The 27,533-nt window shown below is 50.6% G+C and overlaps 1 protein-coding gene across 1 annotated transcript in view; it reads left to right on the top strand.

Moving 5' to 3' along the window:
• Nucleotides 1-27,533, top strand: part of IGSF21 (immunoglobin superfamily member 21) — a 242,056-nt gene that overhangs the window by 180,672 nt on the left and 33,851 nt on the right. The window contains exon 4 of the mRNA XM_003783853.1: nucleotides 20,095-20,213. Within this exon, the coding sequence (XP_003783901.1) occupies nucleotides 20,095-20,213 (119 nt within the window). The remainder of the gene's footprint in view (nucleotides 1-20,094; nucleotides 20,214-27,533) is intronic.

Here is a 27,533-nt window from a genome sequence, read left to right as displayed (position 1 = left end):
CGTCTAAAGTGGTTAAATGCAGCAAGGACTCTTCCTTTTCGTTGCTGAGTGCCGCTCCATCGCATGCGCTGGGTGCAACTCCTCCATCCGTCCTCCTATGGAGGGAGATTTGAGGGTGTCGCTCACAGTTTGGACAGTGACACGTGTAGCTGCCTTACACGTTTGCCCGCTTTTCTCTCGGACGTGGCCTTAGGAGAGGGGTTGCAGGGCTTAGGGATAATAAGCGTCTGGCTTTACTAGGAGCTCCCTGTATCCGCTTGCTAGGATTTCCAGAACAGAACACCACACACTGGGTGCCTTGAAACAACAGAACTGTTTTCTTGCACCACTCTGGAGGTGAGATGTCTGGAATCAGGGTGTCGGCAGGACCACCCAAGCTCCCTCTGAAAGCTCCAGAGAAGAGTCATTCCCCACCTCCCCTCGCTATGGGGGTTGCCAGGAATCCTGGGGCTCCTTGATATCACTCCCATCTCTGCCTCTGTCATCTCGGGTCCTTCTCGCACTGTGTCTGTGTCTCTCTTTGTCCAGGTTTGCTCCTTAGAAGGACACCAGTCATTGTAGAGGACCCACCCTGATCCAGGGTGACCTCACCCTGATTCATTACGTCTGCAAAGCCTGTGTTCCCGAATCAGGTTACGTCCACAGGCTCCAGGGGTTAGGGCGAGGGGGCATAAATCCACCTCACAGCGCTGCCTAACGGTTTGCCCAAGTGCCTGTCCCCACCCATCCCTGTGAGCATAGTCTGAGCATTCTGCACGCTGACATCCTGAGTGTTCCCCCTCCTGATCTGCTTCAGAGGCGGCTCTCTCTGTCCACCGTGCTTCCTCCAGCCCGACTTAGCAGGAGCAGCACCCACCCCCTCTGCCAAACCCTCTCATCCCTTAGGACCGAACTTCTGCATCTCTGCCCTGGGGAGCCTGCCCTGAGCCCTCTGCCCGGCAGGGTTCTCTTGATCCTCCTTCTACTTTATCAGCACTTGGATCATTCCAGAAGACTCCCCCATTTCGTCATATGATGTGGCAGTGCAGGTAGTGGTTCAGGAGTGGTGGAGCAAGTGTGAGCAAGTGCCTTCACCTCCTTGAGATGGATTTCTTTGCCTGGAATGTTCTAGAAGTCCACATGGCTCAACCACTGGTCTCTCTGGGTCCCTGTTCAGGTTGCACCTCCTCAGAGAGACCTTCCTGACCACTTTCTCTAAAGCAGCATCCCCGTCCCCACGTCCCTCCACCTTTTGCTTCTTTATAGCACGTCTCACCACCTGCCCTTGCTCAGCGGACTCATATGCCTTTGCCCGTCTCTCGTTCTAGAAATCAGGTTTCCTCTGCTGTCCTGATGGCAGCTCTGTCTGTAGCCCCTGTAAGGTTGCCTGGAGCTGTCGATAAATATTTGTTGAATGAGTGAATTAAATGAATCAGCAAAATAGGGATTATAAAAGCATCCACTTGCTGGGGCAGGGGTATCACTGGGAGATTAAATGAGATAGACCTTCTTGGTCAGGCTTCAGCCCAGCAGGAAGGAACTCAGTGTTAGCGGCTGTGTTAGTTTCTTATCACTTGTCTAGCAAATCACCACAAACTTAGTGGCTTAAAACAGTGCGAATTTAGTATCTTAAGGTTCTTCACGTCAGAAATACATGGGTCTCACTGAGCTAAAATCAGTGTTGGTAAGGTTCCTTCTGGAGGCTCTAGGGAGGAGGATGTTCCTTTTGGAAGCTTCTGAAGGCTGCCCGCATTCCTTGGCTAGTGGCCCCTCCTGGCAATGGCATCACTCTAACCTCTACTGCCATGGTCCCATTTTCTCTGATTCAATCCTCCTGCTTCCCTCTGATAAGTAACTATGTGATTACATTGGATACATCTGGACAATCCAGGAAATTCTCCCCATCTCAAGATCCTTAGTCACATCTGCAAAGTTCCTTTAGCCATGTAAGGTAACATCTTTGCAGGCTCCAGGGATTTGAGATGGGGACATCTTTGGGGGCCGTTGTTCTGCAGTAGGCTGTGGTTATCACTGTGACAGTAATTCACCATGTCTAAGTTTGCCCCCTCCTTTTGGATAGGGACCTTGTTGGGGCAGGGCCCCTGTCTTCTTTCTAACTGGGTCTCTAGCTTCTTCCTCTGGGCCTGGCACACAGTAGGTGCTCAGGAGCATGTGGGGCTGGGCCTGGCACATTCAGCAGTAGCCCCCAGGTACTGTACAGGACCAGTGAAGAGACAATCTGAGTAAAGGAGGGGAGGGAAGGACCTAGGGCTGAAGAAGCAGCCAGCTGGAGAGGGGAGGCCTTGGAATCCAAATGAAAGGATTTGGACTTGACAGCCTCCCATGGACCCCTCACATGGGTCCATCATGGACCTGGATCTTTGTTGTGAATAATAAAGCCAGAACAGAAGGAACACGCAAGACCGGGGGTGACACAGTGAAGTCATCACCCTGGAGTGAGGCTTCTGGCATCTGAATCCCACTTCTGCCACTTACTGGCTGTGGGCCCCCAGGCAGGTCATTGCTTCTCTATGCCTCAGTTTCCCCATCTCTAACAGGGAGGCCATGATAATGGAATTTACTGTGTAGAGGGCTTGCAAGGCTGACATGAGTTAGCACAAGGTACGTGAGATAGGTTAGTGATATTGTGTGCTAACAACCTCAAGTGGATTTTGGTCTTTGCCACATTCATTCCACGGGCATTTCCCAAATGCCTGCTCTGAGTCAGGTGCAGTGTGTGGCTCCAGGGACACCCTGGAGTGCTGGTTCCACAGGGCTCTCCATCACCACTGGGTAGGAATTAGTACTGCTCCCATCTTACAGGTGAGAAAACTGAGACCTGGCCAGGCTAAGTACCTGCTCAGGGTATGTCTAACCAGCCTGCACAGGGGACCACTATGCTCTTCTGCCTTTTGGATTTGTAGCGCTGGTATCCAGTGCCCTGGATCTCTGCCCTGAATCTTTCTGGAAAACTTGGAAACAGTTCTGAAGCCGGGGGTCTCTTCCTCTATTATGAGTGTCTTGGGAAGACGTGAAAATTTGGCTCTGATCAAATTAGGCCCATGTTGTGATATAACTTTCTATATTCACCATAAAGCTAATAAACTAATAAATTAGACAGAATGAAAATATCATTGGGCAAGACTGCACACTAAAGCATTACTGTAATTACTCTCACGGCCAGGGCCAATTTCTCAAATTTCGCCTTGGCCAAGTTTCCTCAGCTCACCGTGTCCCTAATAAGGCATAACTCACTCTATAAACATTAAATTGACTTATTTATTTTAAATTACAGTGGAACTGAAAACCACCTTGATAAACCTATTCTCATGCATCTGCCTCTCTCATGAGCACAGCCTGGCGATTTTTTTTCTAAACGCAGAAAATCATCCAGCGTGTCTCAGCCCCGTCCTCCAGCCCAGCCTGGCTCCTCTCTGGCCATGACTCACACTTTAGAGATCTGACTCATCCCCTGGAGGCTAGTGGAGGTCCTCCTTTGTGGATAAAGATGATTCACGCTTAATTAATAATAATCATGGCTCTAACATGTATTTGTGTATGACCAGCACTCAGGCCAGTCGTTCACGGCTGCTACAGAAATTCATTTAATCCTTTTAATAATTCTGCAAGGGACATCCACTCAGAAGCTGCACCTTACAGACGAGGGGATCAGAGAAGGGAAGTGACTTGCCTGCGGCCACACAGAGAGTAACTTGGGGCAGAGCTGGGGCTCCGCCAGGCTGGTCTTTAGTTTTCACCCATTTGCTATCCTGCCTCTTGGCAAACTACCATCCAGGTGAGCAGTGAGGGATTCAGGCTGCCATGGGACACATTTATTTCTTAAGCCATGGGAGGTGCTCAGAGCCTGGTTGGAGGAAGGGACAAGGGATGAGTACCCCCACGGCAGTGTCCATGCTCAGTGCTAGATACTGTGATGAGATGGTTGCTGGGGGCACCAGGAGTCCACAGGTGTCTATCTGGCCTGGCTGATGGAGATGCAGGAGGGAAAGGAGCCTGGGAAGTTTACAGAGATCGTGGCTGGTGGGTGGGTGGGAGACAGCTAGACAAAGGAACAGGAGGACAGACTCCAGGTGGAGGGCACAGCAGGGGCACAGGCCAGGCAGAGATCTGGAGCTGGAGTGAAGGGAGGAGAGAGTGATGGGAATGGGGGGGATATGAGGGGGTCTCAGGAGTGGAGAGCATTTGCCTTGGTCCATCCACACTCTCCTGGGCTATTCCCACTGGGCCCCATGGAGATGATGTAGCTGAAAGTTTTGCTTCTCCTCCTGACCTCTGCTTCCATGTCCCTTCCTAGGTCAGCTTTTCCTGACTCTCCAGTGCCACCTGGTCAGGTCCCCCTGCTGTTAGGCCTGCCAAGCACCCCAGATGCCTTGGGGGAACTCATCACATTGTTGATTAAACACATATTTAGGTGGTTAGTTTCATCTTATCTGCAATACTAGAAGGTAAGCCCAAGGAGGGCAGGGACAGCCTGTCTTGTTCCTTGTTGTCTCTCTAGTAATTATCCCAGGGGTCATTGAGTAGTACACATTAGACACTCAATATAGAAGTGGTGGGTGGGTGGATAGTTCAATGGGCAGATGGGGGTGCAAAGATGCACGCAGTCTCAGGTGCAGAATCCACACCCATACCCACGCCATTCAAAGAACAGCAGAGGAGAGCTGAGTGACACGAGAAAGCATCAACACCAAGGCCATCTTGGGGGATGACAATAATGCTGACATTCGATGCTTTGAGGGGTAGGCACTGTTCTCAGCACATTGCAGGTATTAGCTCATTTAATCATCTTAACATCCCATAAGCTGTACTCTTATTGTCTCAAATTTCAAGGTGGAGAAATGGAAGCCCAGAGTGGTAGAGTAACTTGCTCCAGGTCACACAGCCAGTGAGGGAAGGAGTCGGGAGTCAAAGCCAGGCAGCATGTCATTTTTGTCATCCATGGTATTCATGCAGGCCCTGGTAGAGGGGTCTACAGAATGCACAGGAGGGGTAACCTGTAAAATGAAAGTCTGTTTTTGGAGCTCGCACACAGGTGTATTGACTGTAGATGGCTCTTTCCCAACCAGGATTGTGGGCCATGCCCACACTCAGTCGCTGGCCTTTTCTGAAGCAGCATAGCTATTAGATGCCATGTCTGTGGGAGTAAGGGAGAGGTCCTGCCCCCCCCAAAACTGGCAGGTGGGTGGACAGTTGTTCCCTTCCTTATTCTCACATTCTCACCACCACCGAGAACGGGCCTCCTTACATTGGCAGTTAACATAAGGGGTGGATAGTAGAGACATGACCATTAAAATGTACCAGCCTGCCAAGCCACTGCTCACTTCTGTGGGCCTTGCCCCCACTGACGGGGTGGGTATGTGATTGTGTGTGTGTGTGTTTGGTTAAACAGTATTGTCTTTGTTTTGGCCTTTCTGAGAATCCAAGAGGCTCACTCCAGGAGCTGTCCCACTGAGAAACTCATCCAGGTGGCTGCCACCTCATCTCTTCCATACAGGATCAACTTTGAGTTCCCAGTGGCCCCAGCTCTGCCCATTCAGTCTCCGCTCAGAGTATCTTCCCTCGTGGGGCCTCACTTCCAAACCAGGAACTCATAAGCCAAAGCCAGCCAGTTAACAAGTTCTGTTTGACTGATACTGAAGACTTTTTTTTTAATTAAAAGACTATTCTTAATTAAATCAATGACAATCTTTGAAAATCAGGAGAGTCTACATACAAATCTGTATTTTTGTCTTTTGCTTAAAAAGCTGAAGAAGTGGCTGTAATACTGGTTACCAAATTATAGTAAACAACCACTTATAAATAATGGCTGGATCTAAAGGAGAGAATGGTCTCTTTATCTCCTGCCTGTCCACAACACTCTCTTATCACCTGAAAGGATATCAGAACTGAAAGGATATCAAAGAACTAGTTTGAGTAACATGCAACAAAAACCCAAAGTGTTTCTTAAACTAGATAAGAGTTTATTCACCTTTCTCTTTAGATTCCCAGGTAGTCTGTGCTGGGTGCTCCACACTTGTTTCAGGGACTCAAACTCCTTTCCTCTTGATGCACTACTGTGCTTGGCCTCATTCTCAATGTCTCCTCAAAGTTTAAAAAGGCTGCTCCAGCTCCAACCATTACATCTACATTCCAGCCAGGAAGAAGGGGGAGGGGAAGAAAAAAGACACACCTCCTCCCTCAAGAAATAGGGCATACCACCCCCTGCTTACATCTCATTGGCTAAACTTGGTCACACGGCCACCCCTGCTGCAAGGGTGGCTGGGAAATGGAGTTTTTATTTCAAGCAGCTACATGTCCAGCTAACTTTCATAGTAACTATTACTATGAAAATAAGACTAGGAGCTGAATTGTATAACTGCCTTATACAGGCTGTAACCCCATGAAGGCCTGAACTTCTTTTGATTTTGCTTCTGGCTTCTGTTAGTTCGCTGATAATTTACACACTGTTGCTCAACAACTTACAAAGTTGTTCCAAGAAATTCACAAGATGGTGTTGATGTGTTTAGCAACAGTTTGTGGCACTTAATCAGCTCAGGGATTCTCATTTTCATCCATTCTATCCTGCACATGTCACATGAGTCCCTTCCTTGAGGACTTTGCTGAAATGGTACCTCCTCTATGAAGCCTCCCCTCACTACCCTGCAATTACGAATTTTGAATTTAACCCCTGACCCCTACTCCCAGCACTCTCTATCCCGATCCTATCTGTATTTTTCTAAATACCATATGCCTTATAACCACTGACACGCTCTATCATTTAAAACTTACTATGCATCTGGTCTGTCTCCCTCAATTAAAATGTGAGCTCCATAAGAACAGTGGGTTTTATCTGTACCATTCATGGCTGCATCCCTAGAACCTAAGACAGGCTTTGGCGCATAGTAGGTGCTCCAGTAAAACTACACTGAATGAATGAATAGATGGATGACTGGGTATTTATTGTCTTCCAAGCACTAGGCATTGTGCTAAGTGTGAGAGACAGAGCAGGAAGCAGTTTCTAGCTTCCATCTCCCCGTGGCACTGAGCCCAGGGCTGAACACACTAAGATAAATACCTATTACCTTGGATGGGATCTTGGTGCCAGCAAGAGTCCAGGCATTTTAATTTTGTTTTGACAAAGAGGCGGATGGGAGAAGCTGGCTGGCTTCTCTGTCTCCCATCTGCCGGTGGCCCTGGGCACCCTGGCCTGACCTTCTCTTACTGTGGTCCCACCTAGCTCAGGACAATCAAACATAATTGGCCTACTTTTTAAAGAGAACCTAGATTGAAGGATTGGGTTTTTGGTGGGCTGACCTGTTTAAGAGCCTTAAGAGGGAGCTGGGAGTTTCAATTTTCCACTGCCAAAGCAAGGCTGTTTTTAGCTCAGCTTTGATGAAGCAGCGGGAATCGGGTTCGGCCCCGGGTCACCCATCAGCTGACCTGGTTGGGAGGCCTCCTGCAGGCCCCTAGGCCCAGCTGCATCTTTGCAAAGAGTGTTAAGGTTTGCTTTCCCCCCACTGGAGAGTTTGGTCCTGCTCTGAAGCTGACCAAAGGAGAGAGGGATTGCAGTACTCTCAGGTGTTTTGTTCTCCTGATGAACTCCTGGGCCTGAGTTCCTGCCCCAGCTCATCCAGGTAGAAGCTGCGTGACCTCAGACAAATTGCCTGGCCTCCCTGGGCCTCAGTTTCCTAATCTGTTAAATGAGGCTCATCATTCTGATCTCTCCAGGCAGTTGTAGGTACTAAATGATATAATGTGGCTTGACTGCTGTGTCCATCTCGGGCTTTGAGGATGTTTCGCCTGGACCCTCTCCCTGCAGGAAGCTGAGCTGATTGACAGCCACACAGGTGGGCCAGGTCAGCTCAGCCCCCAGCACAAGAGGCTTCTCTGAATGTAGCGCTTGCATGTGCTGAGCATTGGCACCCCCTGCTTTTCTAGGGGCTGACGAGCATCTTTTAGAACCTCTTTTCTGATCCTTTTGTCAAACTGTGGTTGAGAAGTTTGGCCTCAGGGGGCTCGGGTCCCATATCAGAGAGACCTGTGTGATGGATTCTTGCTGGGGTTTGCTTTCAGGAAAAATAAGGTCCCTGCAGATGAAAAGGATTGCGCTTGATTACCTGAAGATACAGCCAGGCTGTGCACGGGCCCCCATGCTACCAAAGTTGTTGTTCGAGGCCTGCTGCCTCACTGGCCCAGAGCCCCCACTCATTCTGCTTGCCCTTTATGACTCTGCTCCGTCTGAAAGATTTTGCTTCTCTTCTGCCACTGACCAACACTGTGACCTCGCAGAAGCCCGGGACACTCTGTGTGCTGTACCCACCTCCAACAGCAATGGGCATGGAGCTTAAGGACCTGTGGGCTGCTATAACAAAATACCACAAACCAGGGGGCTTATGAACAATAGAAATATGTCTCACAGTTCTAGGAAGTCCCGGCCCCAGGCACTTTCCATGTCTGCTGACTCTGGGAACCAGCAGGTACTGTGTCCTCCCATGGCAAAAGAGATAAGGCAGCCCTCTGGGGTCTCCTTTTTAGGGGCTTATCCCACGCTAATCACCTCCAAAAGGCCCACCTCCTAATACGATCACATTGGTGACTAGGTTTCAGTACCTGACATCAAGGGGGACACAGACATTCAGACCCTAGCAGGTATCAGTTCTGGGGCCTGATGGTCAAGGTCCCGGCTGCAGCTTTGACCTTCTCTGAGTCAACAAGTTATAACATCCCTGAGCCTCAGTTCTCACATCTGTGAAGTTGGGACGACAAGAATGGCACCTACTTCATGGGATGGTTGTAAAGATCAAGTGAGTTTTACAGATGGGGAAATTGAGGCATTAAGTAACGTGTCCTGGATCCCTCGACTGCAGTGCATGAAAGCTGGGAGTAGGTGGCCCCCTGAGAAGCATCAGTTACTGTTACTCTTACCACAGAATACCACAGAGGGTTTCTGGTGAGAGTCGAACAAGATCAGTTTTCAAAGGATCATACACACAGGAGGTGCTCAGTACACCACTGACTGGGACAGAGATGAATGAGGCACGAATTGCCCCCCCGAATCTCAACATCAGAGACCTAACGCTCACCTTGCACACAGTAGGACCGCAGCTGTGTTCATTGAACAAGATCAGAGAAACAGGTGGCTTGAAGAAGAGCGGGGAGACCAGAGGTGGCCACTTTCTGTGTTGCCCCTCTCCTGCTGATGGCCGGCTGGGCACCAACGGGTTCCCACCACCAAGCACAGAGTCAGAGCCAGAGAGGGGGTTCCTGTTAAGGAATTCAGCAATTGTGTGGGAGAGAGAGGAGGTGGTGAGAGGAGCCGTGTGCCGCCAGCCTTCGCCAGCCTTCCTGGTCTGCTCGCTGCCCAGCTTCTTGGGTCTGCTTTCCCCTTGGCCAACTGCCTGGTTCCTAGTTCTCTACCACATAGGGCCTTCTTCTACAGAGAGATGCCCTGTGCCTGCTGGGCCCAGGCTGACATCAGGGGAAGCTGAGGTAGAAAGAATCCCCTGAACCCTCGGTCCCTCCTGCCCTGGTCCACCCCTGCCAGACCCTGAGTGGAGCAGGCTAGCCAGTGAGGGGCTGAGTGGATGAACCAGGACCTGGAGGAGGCAGCGGTTTCCATGGCAGCAGCCGAGGCTGGAAGAGAGAGGCCTGAAGAGGAAATAGGCGGGAGACATGGGGTGGGGGGGGGGGGGGACAGCAGTGGGCCAAAAAGTCAGGGGCAAGGGTTTACTGGAGAGAAATGGAGGCCAAAGGTGGCCAGTGGCTGGACAGGGTGGGAAGGAGTGGCAAGGCCCGTGATCCCAAATCTGTCACTGGCTTCAGTGATCTGGGGATCCCACGCTAGGCTCTGTAAGGTTTTGTTTTGGGGAAGTCATCATTGGAAAATAAAATCTGATTTCCGAGGGACATTTTTCCACTTGGAAATGGGTCCTTCTGGCCAGTTTGCCTGCTGTAAGAGATGGCTGGCACTGTTGGAGCAGCCAGCAGGATGGGAGTGAGCGAGGGTCCTTCCAGGTGGCCTCCCCGCACAAAGGCCTCCTGCAGCTAAGCAGGTGTCCTATCTGAGGTCACATGGGACTGGGCAGCCAAGGGCAGGTGGGTGAGCCCCCAGCCCCTCGTTGCACCGAAGGTTCCCTCTCAGAGTGAAGCTAGAAAGGAGGAGGGTGCAGCTGAGGCAGTGCCGGTCTCTGCCCACCTCTGTCTGCAGGAGGAGGGGCGGGCGGAGGGGCTGCAGCCACTGGGCTCTGATTCTTCCCCACTCCACAGAGTCTATGGCAGGGGCAGGGCCCCAGATGGGCTCCAAGGCTCCTTGAGTGGGGAGGGGAGAGCAAGGGGGGAGACGGGGCAGCGGGAAGGGTGCTGGCTGGAGTGTTCTGGAACTTCTCCCCCCTGGGCCTTTTGCTCTATTTATCAACCCTCCTTATGTTCGATTGGGCGCCGCAGCTGTTTTGTCCCAGCGAGCAGCTTTATGATGGAGACCGTTTTCAGGTTGAAAGGGGGGTGAAAATCACTCTAATGGCTTTTTAAAGGCTCCAGAAGAAAAAGAGTTCAGGCAGCCTCCGGAAAGAAGGGAGAAAACACACGAAGTGGAAGGTAATAGGGCTCTCAGTGCCCAGGGACTCCGCTCCCGGGTAATGGGACTCTCCTGCAAGGCCCAGGAGCCCTGCTCAGTGCTGCCCCCGCCGCACTGCCAGTTAATACAGCACGTGGGCCTCTAACTGCTGCTCCCATGGTACACCCAGGGAGGCCACCAAGCCACACAGGAACTGGCCAGGTTCCCGATGGCTGGAAGGTGGCAGGAGATTCTGATACTCGTTTTCCTATTTGGCCGGGGAAGCAGTTGGACCCAAACTTATGTGGTAAACAGAACACCAGGTATCTCTGAGCACTTGCTGTGTGTTCTCTGTGTGGGGCTTTGTAATGCAATCACCAATCCCCAAACCCGCCTTTGGGGGCCGGGGGTGTCACCAGCCCATTTCCTAGACCCCTAGGGTACCCTGGGCCAAATGGCCCAGCCTCTCCTTCCCAGATCTGCTGCTGACTGCTGTCCAAGTCACTCCCTCTCTTTAGTTTCCTCACTTGTCAAATGTAGGGTGACCAACTGTCCAGATTCGTCTGGGGCTGATGGGTTCTGAGGTCATGGGACACGCCAGGACTAGCTGGGCACCCTGGCTAACTGGCCAGGCTGTCCTGGGAAAGCCGATACTAGAGGAGAGAATCAATGCATTCTGTTCCCACAAGATAAGGTCCCTTAGCGCAAGCCACCTGCTTCTCCGCTTGGTGTGGCCCCTGGCTCCGTACCTCCTAGGGGAAGTGTCTCTCCAGGTTGCCTCTGGGAAGGGCTTGCTGGAGGAGAAAGCCCAGGGTGAACCATTTCTGGATTTCAGGTGGTTCTGTTCTCATCTTCTTGCAGTTGAAACTTCCCTCTTCATAGGCAGGTTCCCCAGGACTGTGTTGACACCATTGTCAAGGGCAGCTTAAGTGACTTTGGTCAAGTTCACACCAAAGACTAGCCAACTTGCCCTTGATCAGGGTCTGGAGTCTGAGTCCCACTTTCTGGCCTGGGCTCAAATAGAGAACCACCTCCAGGAGGCCAGGAAAGATGAAGATACATTATTTCTTCTAGAAACTGGCAGATGGGAGCAGGGTCGGGGTGGCGGGGGGGGGGGGGTTGCTGAAAGGGCAGAGTGGGGCTCAGCACTTGGTCAGTGAGGAGGGAGAGTGATGGACACCAGTTGTGTGTGTCCAGCTTTGTGGCAACCCCTAGTGGTTGAAACGAACCCTGTCCTCAAATAATTTCCATTCAGCAATATTCATTAGGCACCTACCATGTGCCCCCAAACTTCCAGGCTCTGGGTTCTGGTATTCAGGGTTTAGTGAACCCAGTAAAAGTAGATCACCCAGTGTGTCTGTTGGGGCAGGGAGTGGTTAAACAGATGGATGGATCCAGTGGGGAGAGAAGAGGACCAAGGCCTGGATAGAGCAGGCTTTCCTGGCCAGCAGTGGCAGCGTCACCAGGAGCTTGTCAGAAACTCCCAGTCCTTGCCCTGGACTTACCAGAATCCACGATTGAACCAGATCCCTAGGCAATTCTGTGCACACTCAAGTTTGAACTGGACATCCCAGCACCCTCCTGGGGTCCCTTACAGAGATCCCACCCAAGGCAAGGTCAAGACAGGCTCTTTCTTACCTGTCCCCATGTGCTTTCCCAGTCGCTACAAAGGCTACCACCAGTAGCCAATCTGTTCCCCAGTCTGGGGGGCAGAGGGGTGTTGCGTCATCAGCCAGCGCCCATAATGGGAAAGCAAGTTGCTGTGAGAGCAGCTGGGGACAGGGAGCAGTGGGGCTGGCTGAGCAGGTGTGCACCTGGCCACTGGGCCAGACTAACAGACCTGGGCCGCTCATAGCTCACAGCGAGGTCTGCAACTGCACAGGTGTGAGGAAGCAGGAGGAGGGCAGAGACCTCAGCCCCACTCCCCTGGCCCCTTTGTTCCAGGGAGCAGCAAACCTTTTCCAAGTGTCTCATTAGCAAACATCCCACTAGCACCTGGGGCTGCCAGAGACTTTATGGCCATTTTTATTAGCTCTACCCTGCGGCTCTGCCCAGGTGGAGCAGGCATTCTGCAAATGTTGCCCCAGCATAGCAGGGCATGACCCTGAACTTGGAGAGTGAGCAGGTGTTTGAGGGAGTGAGAAAAAAGGCCCAGGCCTCGGGGAAAGAGCAGCCAATCGGGAAAGCATGGCTGAAGCAAGAACAGTACAACTTCATTACTTCGCACTTGAGACCTTTCCAGCAGGATTGAGGGAGGGCAGAGTCCAGGCAGGCACTGGGCTCATAAGATTGCAGGGGATGTGTTTAACCTACTTGCAAGAATCATTCTGTCCCCAGCCCCTTAGAAGCTCGGTTTCCATGCAAACAATGGTTATACAAATGAAAAGGCTCTCTCATCTCTTCATTAAAGCACAGCCTCAAAGGACCGATTGCTACCTGAATCTTTGCTGTTAGCTTGAAATGAGGTACTGTGTATATAAATGAAGACGTTTGCATTACAAAACGCTTTTTTAATAGGGTAGATTATAAAAGTTTTGTCCTGAAGAGTCTTCTCCATTGATTGCCGAATTTTGGCAAGAGACACAAGGCCACATACCATTTTCCTCCCTCCATCTGTCCCCACCTTCTTTCTCTCTGGGTCTTGGGCCAAATCTGAGCTTGTGGCCAAACTGAGTTTGAGCTTGGTTCGCCAGTGGATGGAAGCCACAGAAAGGTTTTAAGTTGGGAAAGGACAGGCCAGATGCTCACTGTTGTAAGGTCACTCTGGCAGCGGCAGGGTGGGGGCCTTGCTCAAAGAGATGGTGGCAAGAATGAAAACAAAAGTAGGGACATCTGGACTGAGCAGAGCCTGTGGCCAGAGGGGAGGAAATGGGCTTGAGTGACCCAACCCACAACGTCCCCTAACCTGGGGAAAGATTACAAGGAAAGAAGGTATGTCATGCACGCTTTTCCCATAGCTCCCACCCACCCTCCTCAAACCTTTTTAATCCACATTGCATGCACAATTCCAACAGGACTCGTTATTTGGGTTTGAAGCTCACTGCAAATTGAGAGCAGTACCTTAAGAAGTAGGAACGGCAGGGTTGGGGTGGGGGAGGTGGTGGTTGTAAGGGGAAATGTCTTGTGGGATGCTTCTAGAAGAAGAAAACCTGAGCAGTGTGCAAAAAAGACAAAGTTATAAAAATCCCAGGGACCCTGGTACAGACACTTAAGAAAACAGCTGGGCAGCGTACTATAAAGTTAAACGTGGGCTCAGCCACGCCGTGTCTTCATTCATATGCTCAGAACCTGGTTCTGGGCAAAGAGAGGAGATTCAGGTAGCCACTGGTGCTTTGAGGCTCCGCTTCAATGAGGAGATAAAAGAACAACCCAAGTGTCCACCCACAGAAGAAAGGCGAGACAAGATGTGGTGTGTCCACGTGGCAGAATGCTACTTGTCAAGAAAAAGAAACCAACTATTAAGGGCGATAACATGAATGAATCTTGAGATAATGATGATGCGTGGGGGAAAGTGAACAGAAGTCGTACATACTCAATGATTCGATTTATATGAAGTCCTAGGAAACATGATTTATAGTGACAGAAAGCAGATCAGTGAGAACAAGGGGAGTGGATTGCAATGGGCACAAGGAACCTTTTGGAGGAGATGGATGTTGTGTCTATCATTTTGACTGGGGCGATGGTTTCACTATGTCGAAACTCATCAAATGTGTCAACTTGTAACATGTACAGTTTATTGTTTGTCAATTATGCCTCAATAAAACTATAAACAAAATTTAAAACACAGGCAAGGAACCCAGGAGACATTTAGCATAAGGGTAATCCAGCTTAACGTTGCAAAAATCCCTAAGATCTGGCAGGATGAGACTGATATTTGTTAAGATGACCTTGATCCTGGGTCAGGTGACTCGAGGGCCAGCCTCCTGCCTCTCAGGAGAGAGGTACATGCAGATTGAAGAGAAAAGCCGCCTTTATAGTGTTGCTATCTAGAATTACAGATGCTCCTGGACTTGCAATGGGACTATGTATAGAGAGTTGAAAATATGTTAGGTCTAAAATGCATTTAAACGCCTACCCTACCAAACGCAAGAGCTTAGCCTCGCCTGCCTTAAATGTATTCAAAACACTTACTCCAGCCCGCAGTTGGCCAGAATCATCTAACACAAAGCCAATTTTATAATAAAGTGGTGACTATCTCATACTGCTAGGTCCCTCTGCAGGTGGTGTTCCCTGGTTCTTGGCTTCCAGTGCCAAGAATGAGCACGGGTGCCTAGCTGATGACAGCATTTAAGCACAAATCCGAAGTCATCACAGTCACCTACATTTATTGCAGAATGAAAGCACACACACTATAACGAGAATACGTCTCAAAGAGCGAGATGTCTCCCTCTCCGTGAGTGGAGAAGAGACCTGGAAATTGGAACACAGACCATCTTTCGGTTTCTTTGTTTTCTTAGTTCAGATTCGTAGGAGGGTACAGACGGTTAGGTTACATTGTTTGTGTTTATTAGGTGGAGTCCAAGTTGTAGTTGTGTCCCTCACCCAGGTGTGCCACATAACCCCCCCCCGTGTTGTACCTCTTAGTTGAACGAACACCAATTCCCCGCTTTCCTTTCCCCTTTAAGTGTGTTTTTCTCTCGCACACACAGGTCTTTTATAGGCTAAGGTGGGTGCCCTTCTCCTCCCCTCACCCCAGGATTGGCTGCTGGCTCCCCGCTTTGGGGTAATTGGCAAGTTATCTACCAAATGGGGTTTACATACCAAAACTTAATAGGCAAGCCTCTTCCCTCAGACCTTCCCAAAGAACCCATGGGAGCTGAAATTTGCGATTTTAATTATACGATAACAGGGGTCAATGTGCACAGTCAGTAAGGGGCTCTTCACCATCTGTTCCAACTGGGAACAGTCCCTCGCTGTAACTGGGTTCCTACTCTCTGCTCCCCAGCCACGCCCTTTAGTCTTCATCCTACCAAGGAGACAAACCGGTGGGCAGGGCTGTACCGGGCTCAGTGGCTCCTGCCCTACCTGTCAGGGAGAGAAGCTGGGGGCTCCCCTCCCAGGCGCTGCAGCTCTGGAGGGTGAGATGACCATGAGTGACCACGGCATGGTGGAGGTGCCACATTGCTGGCCTGTTCAGCATGAGCCTGGCTGTGCTCCAGGCGAGGCATGAGTAGGTGGTACCCAAGCCAGATAATATATAATTTATTAAATAGTGCCCTGAAAGCAGACGGCAGAGGGTTGTACAAGTACTTGTCTTTACTGAATTCGTATCACATCATTGTAAAGTCGAAAAATCCTAAGTCGAATCGTTGTATTGTTTTGTTGGTCTCGTTCCCCGGCATATACTCAGAACCACTAGTGGGGCTTAGTAGGTGGTAGTGATTCCCCAATTTGCTTAAGGTTTTAATCTGTCAGTGGGCTAAAGGGAGAACACTAGATCCTGTTCTCAGTGCGTCTGGCTGTGTTCACTCATTTAGGCCTCAGTGTTCGGCAAAAGTGAAATATTAGATCACCTGATTGCCCAACATTGCAAGGAAACAAAGTCAAAGGCTCATCTCCTGCTTCCTCCCAGCCCCACACTCTGCTTCCGAGGCCTCTGTCTTGATGCCATGAGAATCTAGGACTCTTCCCAGTGGAAAGACAAAGGCAGGAAGGGAAGAGTAAGCAGAGGCTGTAAAATCGAGTCAGGTGTGGAGAATGTGCACAGGACTCGCTCAGCAAACCCCAGTCTCCAGAATTAAGGGACCCACTGGAAGTTTGAAGCAGGGAATTTAGGAGAATAAAAGGCCATCCTGTTCCTCCCAGCAGGGAGGGAGCATATGGCTCTCATTACCTGGAGAGGCTCAGAATAAAAATACACTCAGGAGTGAGAGAGGCGAATTCAGGTACCAGAGAGCTCAAACTAACTCGCTGGTGAAGGGAGAGCTGGGGGGCGATGTGGGGAGGGTGGGCAGAGAGCGTGCACGGGCTCTGGTGCCCATCCAGCTTGAATTAAGATCTTGGCACCTGCTCCCTGTGACCTCAGTCATCTACTTCCTCTCTGTACCTTAGTTTTCTCAGCTATACAATGGGGATAATGATATTATTGTTGTCATGTAATAACACATATTATCGCATGTTTCATATAATGTCATCGTGTTAAAATAGAGTAGTAGCAAGGATTCACTTAGAGAGGGCGAAATTCTCAGCATAATGCCTCTCGTTGTAAATCTCTATAAATACTAGCACCCCCCCCCCTTCATGGCTACAGTCCCACAAGGCAGGTGTTAATAGCACCCATTTAGCGGATGGAGAAACCAAAGCTCCAAGAAGCTAAAAGATCTTGTCTAACATTGGATGCTGGTCAGATGCAGAGCCCAAGACTAGAACTCAGGGCTCTTAAGCCCCCATCAGGCTGCTTCTGCTGTCCTCATCCGTGCAGTGCACAAGCCCTAAGCACCTACCACAGGGCAGGCTTGCCTTCAAGGAGCTCACAGCTTGGGAAGGAGGATGAATAAGTTAAAATGGAACATGACGTGGAGAGGCATGGGCCCCCAGACAGACACACCCCTGGGCGCCTGGAGATGAATTCTCTCTACAGTGGGCGGAGCAGTCAGGGTAGCCTGCCTGGTGGTGGCCACACCCCAAAGTAGAGCTTATGGAGGAGTTTTATGCATCTCTGTATCTAGAACAGCCTTCCAAGCGGAGTTGGTAGCCCAGACAAAGTCAGGGAAGCAGACACCAAATCCTGGGCATCTCTGTCTCCGTCCCCAAGGCTGAGCCCCAGGCATGGCACGCAGACGGCTTAAATCTGATACTTGAGCTGAAAGTGGGTGGCCCATAGTCCTGGCCCCAGGCCCAGCAGAAACCTCAGTGACTGGCCCTTGCATGGCCTCACCTGAGCAGAGTCACATAGGCCAAAGGGAAGCCAACAGGGTCCTCCCTCTTCCTGTGCCTGGCTTTTCAAAAACACAGTTACCTGCCCTTCAGAGATGCCGTCAGTGTTGGTAAACTCCGGCCGCTAAACTGCATTACACTGATCTCTCCAGAAACCTTTGCAGTTATTAATAGTTTATTGATCGCGGCCCTTTGCTGATGAGAGTGGGCCCCTCGCCCTCACCCCCCTCGGGTCCCTACTATCTGCGGAAGGCCTTCTATCCAGCAGGCAGATCAATGCCACTCAAATCTGGGGAAAGACAGTCTCTGCGCCGCTTAATCCACTTTAGAAAGACAACAGCGAAGGCAAAATCTCCGATGAGGCGCCAAGAAGAGGCGGGTGGGTCCAAGTGAAAGCTACAGCCTGGCAGCTGAGGCTCTGCGGATGACAGCCCGAGATTGCCGGGGGCAGGGGGGTGGTGCCATACAGTGTGGTGACAACAGGGGAAACCGGAGGAGGGCTACACAGGGGTCTCTGTTGTCTTTGTGACTTTTCTGTAAGTCTAAACTTACTCAAAATAAAATTTATAGTTTTAAAAAAAGGAATGTGGCGCATGGGAAGTTGGGAACTTGGGAAGAATGGTAAAAACACCCTGGTGGCTGGAGGCAGGGGAAGGGGTGCAGGAGAAGGGAGGGCAAGAGACACAGCTGAAGACAACGATGCAGGATTCGTGTCTGTTTCTTAAGAGCAGAGAGAAGCCTTTGAAGGGACTCGGGTAGCGGGGTACCATTCATCTCACGCATTTGAAAGATCTGGATGGTGAGAGTGGATCCCGGAGAGACATCAGCAGAGGCAGAAAGTGAACCCTCTGCCTCTTTGCTTCCACATTCCAGGAGAGAAGAGGTGCTGGGGGTGGGAGAGTGCGAGGTTCAGGATCTATAGAGGAGGTTGAGCACCCAGGACGTGGTCACTGACGGCAACAGGAGGTATCAAGGACGGTGCCCAAGAGTGTTCCGTGGGTTAACGGTGCAGGATTGGGCCATGCCTGCAGCTGGACGACCCAGTAAAGGGACGTCTGGGGTAGAAACAGTCCTCTCTGAGAAGCTGCGTGTTCTATAAGGCACCAATCCAGGTGTCCCCCAAGCTGCCTTCTATACCATGTGTGAGGTGTCACCTCCACATGTCACCCGAGCATATTGCTTATGTTACTGTCACCTGAGTGTGTCCTCAGTGTAGCAATTGCCTAAACACAGCAGCTGTGTTGCTCTCCCATAAACGCATCACCTAGGTGGTGGTTACCTGCACGCATATCCAGCTGGGTGTCAACCAGGTCATGATTTTCTTACTACATCACCTGGGGAGCTACACATGTCCCCTGAGTCTATTTCTTTGTGGCGCTGTCACCTGAGCATGCCACCCACACCCCTGTCGGCGACGAAAGTCGCTTAAGCAGGTTGCCTGTGTAACCGACACCTGTAAGTGTCACCAAGTTCAAATTCTTCTCCTACTGTTTGTTAGTCCCGGGACCATGGGTAAGTCATGCTGTCTCTCACTGAGTCTCCATTTTCTTATCTAAAAAATGTCACCCTAGGTGACTGTCACTCAGAAAGGATGCCTAGTAAAGTTTGGTTTTCTTTCCCAGTCTGAATTACAAAGACAACCGTTCGCAGAGGTGAGAGCTGTTCCCACTGTCACCGTGCTCTTTCTTCTGAGCTCAGTGTGTAGAGCGAGGTGGCATCTTCTTTTTTTTTTTTTTTTTTGAGACAGAGCCTCAAGCTGTCCCCCTGGGCAGAGTGCCGTGGCATTACAGCTCACAGCAACCTCCAACTCCAGGGCTCAAGCGAGTCTCCTGCCTCCGCCTCCCAAGTAGCTGGGACCACAGGCGCCCGCCACAACGCCCGGCTATTTTTTGGTTGCAGCCGTCATTGTTGTTTGGCGGGTCCGGGCTGGGGATTCGAACCCGCCACTTTAGGTGTACGTGGCTGGCGCCTTAGCCGGTTGAGCTATAGGCGCCGAGCCGAGGCGGCATCTTCTTAACAAAGTTCCCCTGATACGAAGCCCCCCTTCCATGGTAGACCAGACGCGAACCTCTGTGTGTTCACAGAGGCTGTTGACCACTCCAGGCTCAGATAAGTCCACACCTTGCCTAGTGACCGTGGAGCACAGATCAGCTTCCTGCCTCCTTGTCCTTCGGGGTGGGGGCTCCTTGGGGACAGGGATTTTATTGTATTTCTTTTCAACATCCTCAGGACTGGGCAGAGAGTGGCAGTGCAGCGGTGTAGAGAGAGGAATTCAAAATCTCATCTTGGTTCTTATTACCCCTATGGGGTGGGGGCCAATTGTGTCCCCGTCTCAAATTCCCTGGCTGTGAAATGGGACTGTGGATCCCTACATGGCATGGCGATGATAAACAAGTCCCAGGTAACATCCTAGGTGAGAGTTTTGAGCTGCTACCATGTACCAGTGACATGCTAAGTGACCCCTTCACCCGGGTCATCCTCGTGGTGCGCTGGGAGGGGCATCGTCCTGAGACCACAGAAGCCAATAAGGTAAAGAAGGGCTCCAGGGCCCAGCAGGTGCAGATTGGAATTCCAGCTGAACACGGTGCATGGAGCTGTCAACATCCTCCTTCTCTGCCTCCTTCTCCTCCTCCTCTCAGCCCAGCCACACAGGCAAGCAGCCTCATCCTGTCCTCTGCCTCCCCCAGGCTGCCTGAGGTCCGGATCTCCGACAACGGTCCCTACGAGTGCCACGTGGGCATCTACGACCGCGCCACCCGGGAGAAGGTGGTCCTGGCATCGGGCAACATCTTCCTCAACGTCATGGGTGAGTGCAGGGCCCCTGGCCTTTGGCATCTCAGTGAGGAGGGTGAGTGTCTGTGTGTGTGTGTGTGTGTGTGTGTGCACCGTACACATGCATGCGTACACAGAGAGGCCATCCCGGGGAACCACCCACCGAAATTTCTGTTGTGCTGGTATCTTCTCTTTTCTGCCCTTGTGCCGGAAGGGGCTAGGCATGGGACACAAACCTAGCAGGTCATTCACAGGCCCTCTGGCTCCAGGCTCTGCCACTGGGTAAGGGCATAGGGAGCGAGCACTAGGCACTGAGCCAGCAGCTGTGGGCACACCTTTCCCAGGGCACATCCATGAGCCCTGTCAGCAGAAACACACCATGGAGGAAGGCACATGTAGGGTGGGGACAGCCCAGGAGCCTCCCTGGGGAGCATGAAACAGCATCTCCGCCCACTACACACCTGCCACTGAGAGAATGATTCTGGCCCTCATTCAGAGACCCCCTCCATGAGCCTCCCAAGGCTTTTGTGCAGATGTGGAAAAATCAGGAGATTCCCTAGAGAGCACTATGGGCTGGGTCTTAGGGCTCCTGGATTCTGACTTTCTCTCTGTCCCTCTGTTTATGCATCTGTAAAATGCGCATGACTGTCTCTAGCTGGGCTGGGTCCTTGGGCAACCCAGTTGCCAGCCTCAGTTTCCCCATTTGTAACACTAGGGCATTGCTCTGAATGGTCTCTGCAGCCCCTGCCTGCTCTGTCGTTCTTGTCAGTTATACCCTCGGATTCCAGCTCTGCCTCCAGGATGCTGGGGACATGGCCTCAACTCTGGGCTCCGTGTTCTCTGATTTTCTAATCAAATAATATTTATCCGGAAAACAAAGCTTGCTGGACTTGGGCAATCAATGAAAACATAAAGGCCCCATTGAAAGCCGCTACTTTTGGAGAAATTGAAAACATCCAAAGGCCAGACCTCCAGAGGGACATCGATCCTACAGTGGGAGCCAGTGGTGCATCCTGGCTTCCTGGTGAAACTGTGATGCAGGAAGTGGCATTGCAGGAAAAGCCCTCCTACCACGTTTGCTCCCTCCCTGGTCCACTCCTGATGTATGAATTAGGAGCCATCTCTGTCCCCACCCCTGGGATGGCCATACCAGGGAACTCCATAGGGCTCCGTGAGCTCTGCAGGAAGCTGAGGCTTCCAGGGGGGCTCAGGGAAGTAACCCCCACCTTCCAAAGCTGACCGCTAGAAATTCAGGGCAGGATTGTCCCTGGCACAGCACCCACGCATCACAGCCCATCCTCTGGCTGTCCCAGTGCTCAGAGCTCCCTGTGTTTGTCACTGGTCCCTCCTGGCATGGGCCCAACAGTGCGGATTATCTTTTAGAATCCTCACAGCCCTGTGAACCAGGAGATGTTATGACCCCTGTTGCATGAGGTGACCCAGGCTCGGGGATGGGAAGTGACTTGTCAGGTTGTACCAGCCATCTGAGTCCAAAGCCTGTGATGGAGACCACCCGTGCTCAGTCTAGACCCTGCATCAAAACTGCCTGGAAGGCTGTAAGTGCAGACAGCTGGTGCCGCCCCCAGTGCTTCTGATTCAGCAGGTCTGGGGCAGGGATGGAGAATCCGCCCTCTGCACAGTCTCCAGGTGATATAGTTGGGCTGGGGCTACATGTTAAGAAGCACTGGTCTAAATTTCTACTATACATATCTGTATCTACACATTGCTATGTGTGTCTGTCTGTGTATTTACATGTGTGTTTATATTCTTATCCACATACAAATGTATTTTTCCTTTCTCCTTTGAATTCTCACTCCATCTTACCATGGACCCAGGAGGAGGCTCCCCCCTCCCCCATTTAGTGTACAGTTTAAGGACATACTGGCTTGGGTCCAAACCACAGATCTATGGGACCTTAGATCTATTAGTCTCTCTGGGCCTCAGTTTTCCCATCTGCAAAATAGGAATAAGGATGCCGTCTGCCTATGGTGGTTGTCAGGTTTGCCATAGATGAGGTTTCTAGAACACTAAGCCCAGCACGAGGGAACATGGAAGAGTTCAGGGGGTTGGATTTTGTTGTTTCTCTGGTGGCGTCTGCAGCCTGCCTGCTCCCGGGCACAGGTATGGCTGTCCCTACCCGAACCGTGATTTCAGTCCCAGCACAGAGAAGTCCATTATTCACGACTTCGCAGAGCCTCACACCATTCTGAGGAATGAACATTCTGGAAACAGGGCTTCACACACCCTGGTTCCCTGACTGTTTCAGTGCCAGTGGCCTCTGCCTACTTGTCCTCCCTGGTCTTCTGCTTGGAAGGTTTGTGTGTCTGGCACCACACACCTAGGGAAGGAGCTGGGATACATCCCAAGCATGATAATGACAGCAGTGTGTCACACTTCCCTGGTTTGTGCCAATTCCAAAGTCTTTTCACAGTCAATATTGCTGTTATCCCCAATTCACAGATTCATAGGCTGAGGCTCATGGAGGAGAAAGGATTCACTCTGGGCCCTACAGGGTGGTGGTTATCTCTGCCCAGAGCTGTATGGAGGCTATAGCTCAGTAAGGCGCCAGACCCCAAGGGGAGGGCGAGGCTGACACTGGAGAGCTTCTCATGCAAACACCTCCTGCAACTCGTCAGCCATGTGGGCCCGGGAGGCACACACCCGGCTCAGAGGAGGACGTGACTTGGCCAAGTTTGGGGGGGTTAAATGAGGTACTCCACAGAGCAGGATGTTCTGGGCCCAGGGCCTGTCACATTCTGGGTGACCAGGAAATAGTATCTCCTATGCCAAATAGTGATTCTGGTGGTTAAAAATTAGGCACAATTAGAAAGGTTTCAAAACATGCTCTTTTTTTCACGTCTACGACCTTCTTCCAATATATTTCAAAGACGGCTTCAAAATTCAAAATCTGGGCATTGTTTTGCCATTTCTGGTCACTGCCTCTGACACTGCCTTCACACACAAAGACCGCCCTCCAAGGGAGCAGAGGCTATGGAACACTGGGTGTCCTTTGCACCATAAGGGGCTGCAAGGACACCCAGCAGCTGGCAGTGGGGAAGAGAAGCGGTCAGAACAGGGCAGAGGGGGAGCGGGGAGCTGAGGCCTGGGCTCAGGGTCCTCCTCTTCTCCCCCTGCCCCCCCACATCAGAGCACACAGTGGTTCCATCAGAGAGCCCGCCGCCCCAGCTCTGCCATCCACACATCCACATCCAGCACATTCTTTCCCAGCCATTTCCAGAGGCCTCAGGGTGAAGATCAAAATGGGAGAGCGGCTGTAATTTCACGCCTATAACATCCCACCATGTGGTGGGGAAAGACATTTGGGAGCCCTGTGGGTGACACCAAGGGTGTGTGCTGCACATAGTCATTAAAATGTTTTTATCCGAGCTGCAGATAAATTGTAAGCCAATTTGAAAGTTGCGTACTGGGCCCCGGGAACGCATTATACACAGTCATGGAAGGATTTGCAAAGTTCTTCTTGGGGTGCAGGTTGTGGGGGGAGGAAGCATGTTAAGGGTGTGCTGTTACAATCAATTAAATGTTGTGAGTGGCAGACGCCCCACCCCTGCCCCCCACAGAAGCTGAAAGACTCTGCCCTTCTGGTTCCTTTAGAATGACAAGGAACAGGTTTCTCGGCTAGCAGGTGGGGCCCTTTCAACCCACAGCTAATAATCAAGGCCACCTTCTGTGTGCTGGCACTGGACTCAGGGCTCAACTCATGCTCCATCTTTCCCAAGAGCCCTTGGAGGTTGTCCCCACTTTACAGATTAGAGAACAGAGTCTCTCAGAGTTGAAGGCAGCAGACTCTTTCTTTGTGGCACCTGAAACCAGTTCCATGGGACATAATTTTTCTGCAGACCAGAGCAGCAGGATAGGAGTGGTTTGGGGATGACTCAAGCAATTGTATCTACTGTGCATTTTATTTCTATTATTATTTCATTGTGATATACAGTAAGTTGATCCCTCAAGGGACTGTAACAAACTGGTCAACAAACAGAGGTGGTCAATAGAAGGAACTAGGCCTGTGGTACTGATGCTATGTGTGGTACACGTCCAGTTGAAATTAGGTCAACTTAAGGAGGTGGTTGACTATGGACGTTCTACTATATGATGTAATCTCAGCATCTCTGGGAGGCAGAGGCAGCAGGATGCCCACAGCCCGAATCTGAGGCTGCAGTGAGCTATGACACCACTGCACTCTGCTCAGGGCATAGGGCGGGACTCTGTCTCAATAACAACAATGAAAAGAAATACTTACACAACTCACCATAATGCAGAATCAGTGGGAGTCCTGTTTTCCTCCAACTGTCGCTGCTGATCTGATAGGAGGTGAAGCTCAGGCCGTGATGGGAATGATGGGGAGCGGCTGTAAATACAGATGAAGATTAGCTCAGTCCCCTGCCGCTCACCTCCTGCTGGGCATCTTGGTTCCTAATAGGCCATAGACTTGTACTAGTCCACAGGCCAGGGTTTGGGGACTGCAGGTTTAAGGGACTCTCCCCTGTGAGAGACACAGTGAGGGTCCCACTGGGTCTGCTCCAGTCCAGGGTGGGTGCTCCTAACAGCAACCCTGACTCCCAAGGGAAATATCCCTACCTTTGATACAAAGGCCATGAGTAATGCAAATGTCAGTCAAACACTTGGGTGGAGGCAGAATGGAGAGAGCAGGGACCTTGACCTTGGTGCTCAGAAACTCCAAGGGTCAGCAGGATTGCTTGCCCCATGGTGGCCTACAGGTGTCTGGGAGGAAGAGAGACCATCCATACCCTTGTTTCTCCATTCCTGCACCCCCCCTCTGTGTTTGATTCTCTGATACCACTATCCAGGGCCTTCTCACTACTCAAAACCTCTGAAAGGAGCCCTGAACTTGGAGTCCAGCAGACCTGGCCCAAATCCCCATGTCCTCTTTGACAGGGACAATCTAATATTGAATTTCCTGTCAAACAAACAGAATAGCAGAATTGTTTCTGTTCAAATCTATTATAAAGTGACTTGGATGTTCACATTATGGGCATTCTACTTTCCCTTCATTCATTTGTTCGTTCATTGACTTACCAAATATTTATTGAGCAACTTGTACATTCCAGGCACTGTGGTAGGCACTGGAGTTTACAGTGAACAAGATGAACCAAAGCTCGGTCCTCAGGGACAGAGGGAGGCAGAGGATGAGTAGGTAAAGAGACGGAACACCCAGGATGTCACAAAGTGGTAAAGTGAGTCAGGAACAACCAGTGGGAGTGGCGCTGTTTTACACAGGGAGGTGAGGGAGAAGTGTCACTCTCAGAGAAAGTGACATTTGAAGGTGAGCCATGGGGACTTCATTCATTCATGCATGTGACTCATCAGCTGCTTACTGAGGCTTTCCCAGGCGTCAAGCACAGTCCAGATGCTACGGACACAGTGAGAATAATACAAACCCCATTTCATGGACTTGCATTCCATAAAGGGAGACGGGTCCATGGCACAGGTGTAGAAACTGAGCCTTGGCTGATAAATTAGTTCCCTAGGGCAGCCCATAGCAAGTGACCACAAGCTGGGTGGCTTAAAGCACCAGAAATGTCTTGTCTTACAGTTCCAGCAGTTGGAAATCTGAAATCAAGATGTCAGTAGGGCCTTGCTCCCTTTGCAGGGACAAATTTTTCTGGCCTCTCCCCTCGCTTCTGGGGGTCCCCTGCCATCCTTGACAGTCCCATCTCCACATCACTCCCATCTCTGCCTCCATCATCACATGACTTTCTCTCCCAGTGTCTGAGTCTCTGTCAGATTTTCTTCTTATGAGGACACCAGTCGTTGGATTAGAGACCACCCTAATCCGGTATGACTTTATCTTAACTTAACTATATCTGCAAAGACTCTATTTCCAAATAAGGTTACATTCATAGAGACTGGGCATTAGGATTTCAATATATCATCTTTGGGGACACAGTTCAGCCAGCACTAGTTACTGAGGCAGGATGCGGCAGAGTAAGATTCAAGGTCTGACTCTGAAGCTGACTCTCTGTTCCCCCAACCACGTGGGCCACCCTCCTTCACTGAGCTTTGACTAGTGTGCCAGGCACTGTGCTTTGAGTGTTAACTCATTGAACACCCACAAAATCTCTGCAAGGCGGATCCTACATCTTCCACTTTGATAGATAAAAAGATTGACAGGTGACATCAGTTGCCTGGGTCACCCAGTGGCAGAGCAGGTGTATAAAGCCATCTAACACATTAACCACTCTGCTCTTGGAGAAGTTTCCCACTGAGTAGGGAGGCAAGGCTCACAAAGTATTGATAAACCTTCATAAAATAGGGTGGCACCTGTGGCTCAGTTAGTAGGATGCCAGCCCCATATACCAGAGGTTGTGAGTTCAAACCCAGCCCAGGCCAAAAACTGCAAAAAAAAATTCATAAAATAGTCTATCTCCATCTCAGGATCCCAACCTCTCTTCTGGAGGTTTCCAACCAAGCAAGGCTGGCAGTTGAAGTAGACTTTTAGAACCTGAGGCAAGAGTGACACCAAATCAGATTACATGCTTTCCAAGTCTGGGGCCAGGGTACACAGCTGCCACCCCAAAGAACAGTTGTTAACGGACTCTGCATGACATCTCTAGTTGGTTTTTTTTTTTCCAGTATGTCTACTGAATTTTTATCAAGTATAGCTAATGCTTTTTTCTTTTCCTTTTTTCAAAAAAGGTTTTATCAGGATGTATTTTACATAACATATGACTCACTCATTGAAAGGGCATAATTTGGTGGCTTTCAGCTTATTCACGGAGCTGTGCAGCCACCACCGCAATCAATTTCAGAACATGTTCATCACTCCCCAGAGAAACCCCGTGCCCATTAACAGTCACTCCCCATGCCACGCTGGCCCTCTCTGCCTCCGTCCTAGGCAACCACTAATCTCCTTTTTTTCTCTATGGATTTACCAGTTCACCTCTGAATATTTCAAGCAAAGGGGATTATATTGATAAAATGTGTGGCCTTTTGTGACTGGCTTCTTTCACTCAGCATAATGTTTTCAGGGTCCACCCAGGTTGCAGCTGGTACCAGCATTTTAATCCTTTTCAATGCTGCATAATATTCCATTGTGCGGACAGATTACTTTTATTTATCCGTTCATCAGCAGATAGACGTTTCGGTCATTGCCACCTTTTGGCTCTCATGAATAAAGCTGCTATCAACATCTATTGTGTTTCCCTGAAAATAAGACACTGTCTTATATTTATTTTTTCTCAAGAAGACAAACTAGGGCTTATTTTCAGGGGATGTCTTCCTCTCCGGGCTGAAATGCAGCATATCTGCATAGCCACGCCCATCACTAGATCTTATTATGGGGGTAGGGCTTATATTTAACAAATGCATAGAAATC

Source organism: Otolemur garnettii, unplaced genomic scaffold (assembly GCF_000181295.1).
Source record: "Otolemur garnettii isolate 467f Iridium unplaced genomic scaffold, OtoGar3 scaffold00009, whole genome shotgun sequence".
Taxonomy (NCBI): domain Eukaryota; kingdom Metazoa; phylum Chordata; class Mammalia; order Primates; family Galagidae; genus Otolemur; species Otolemur garnettii.
The sequence above is the reverse complement of the archived record's forward strand: the minus strand, read 5'-3'. Positions and strand labels throughout refer to the sequence as shown.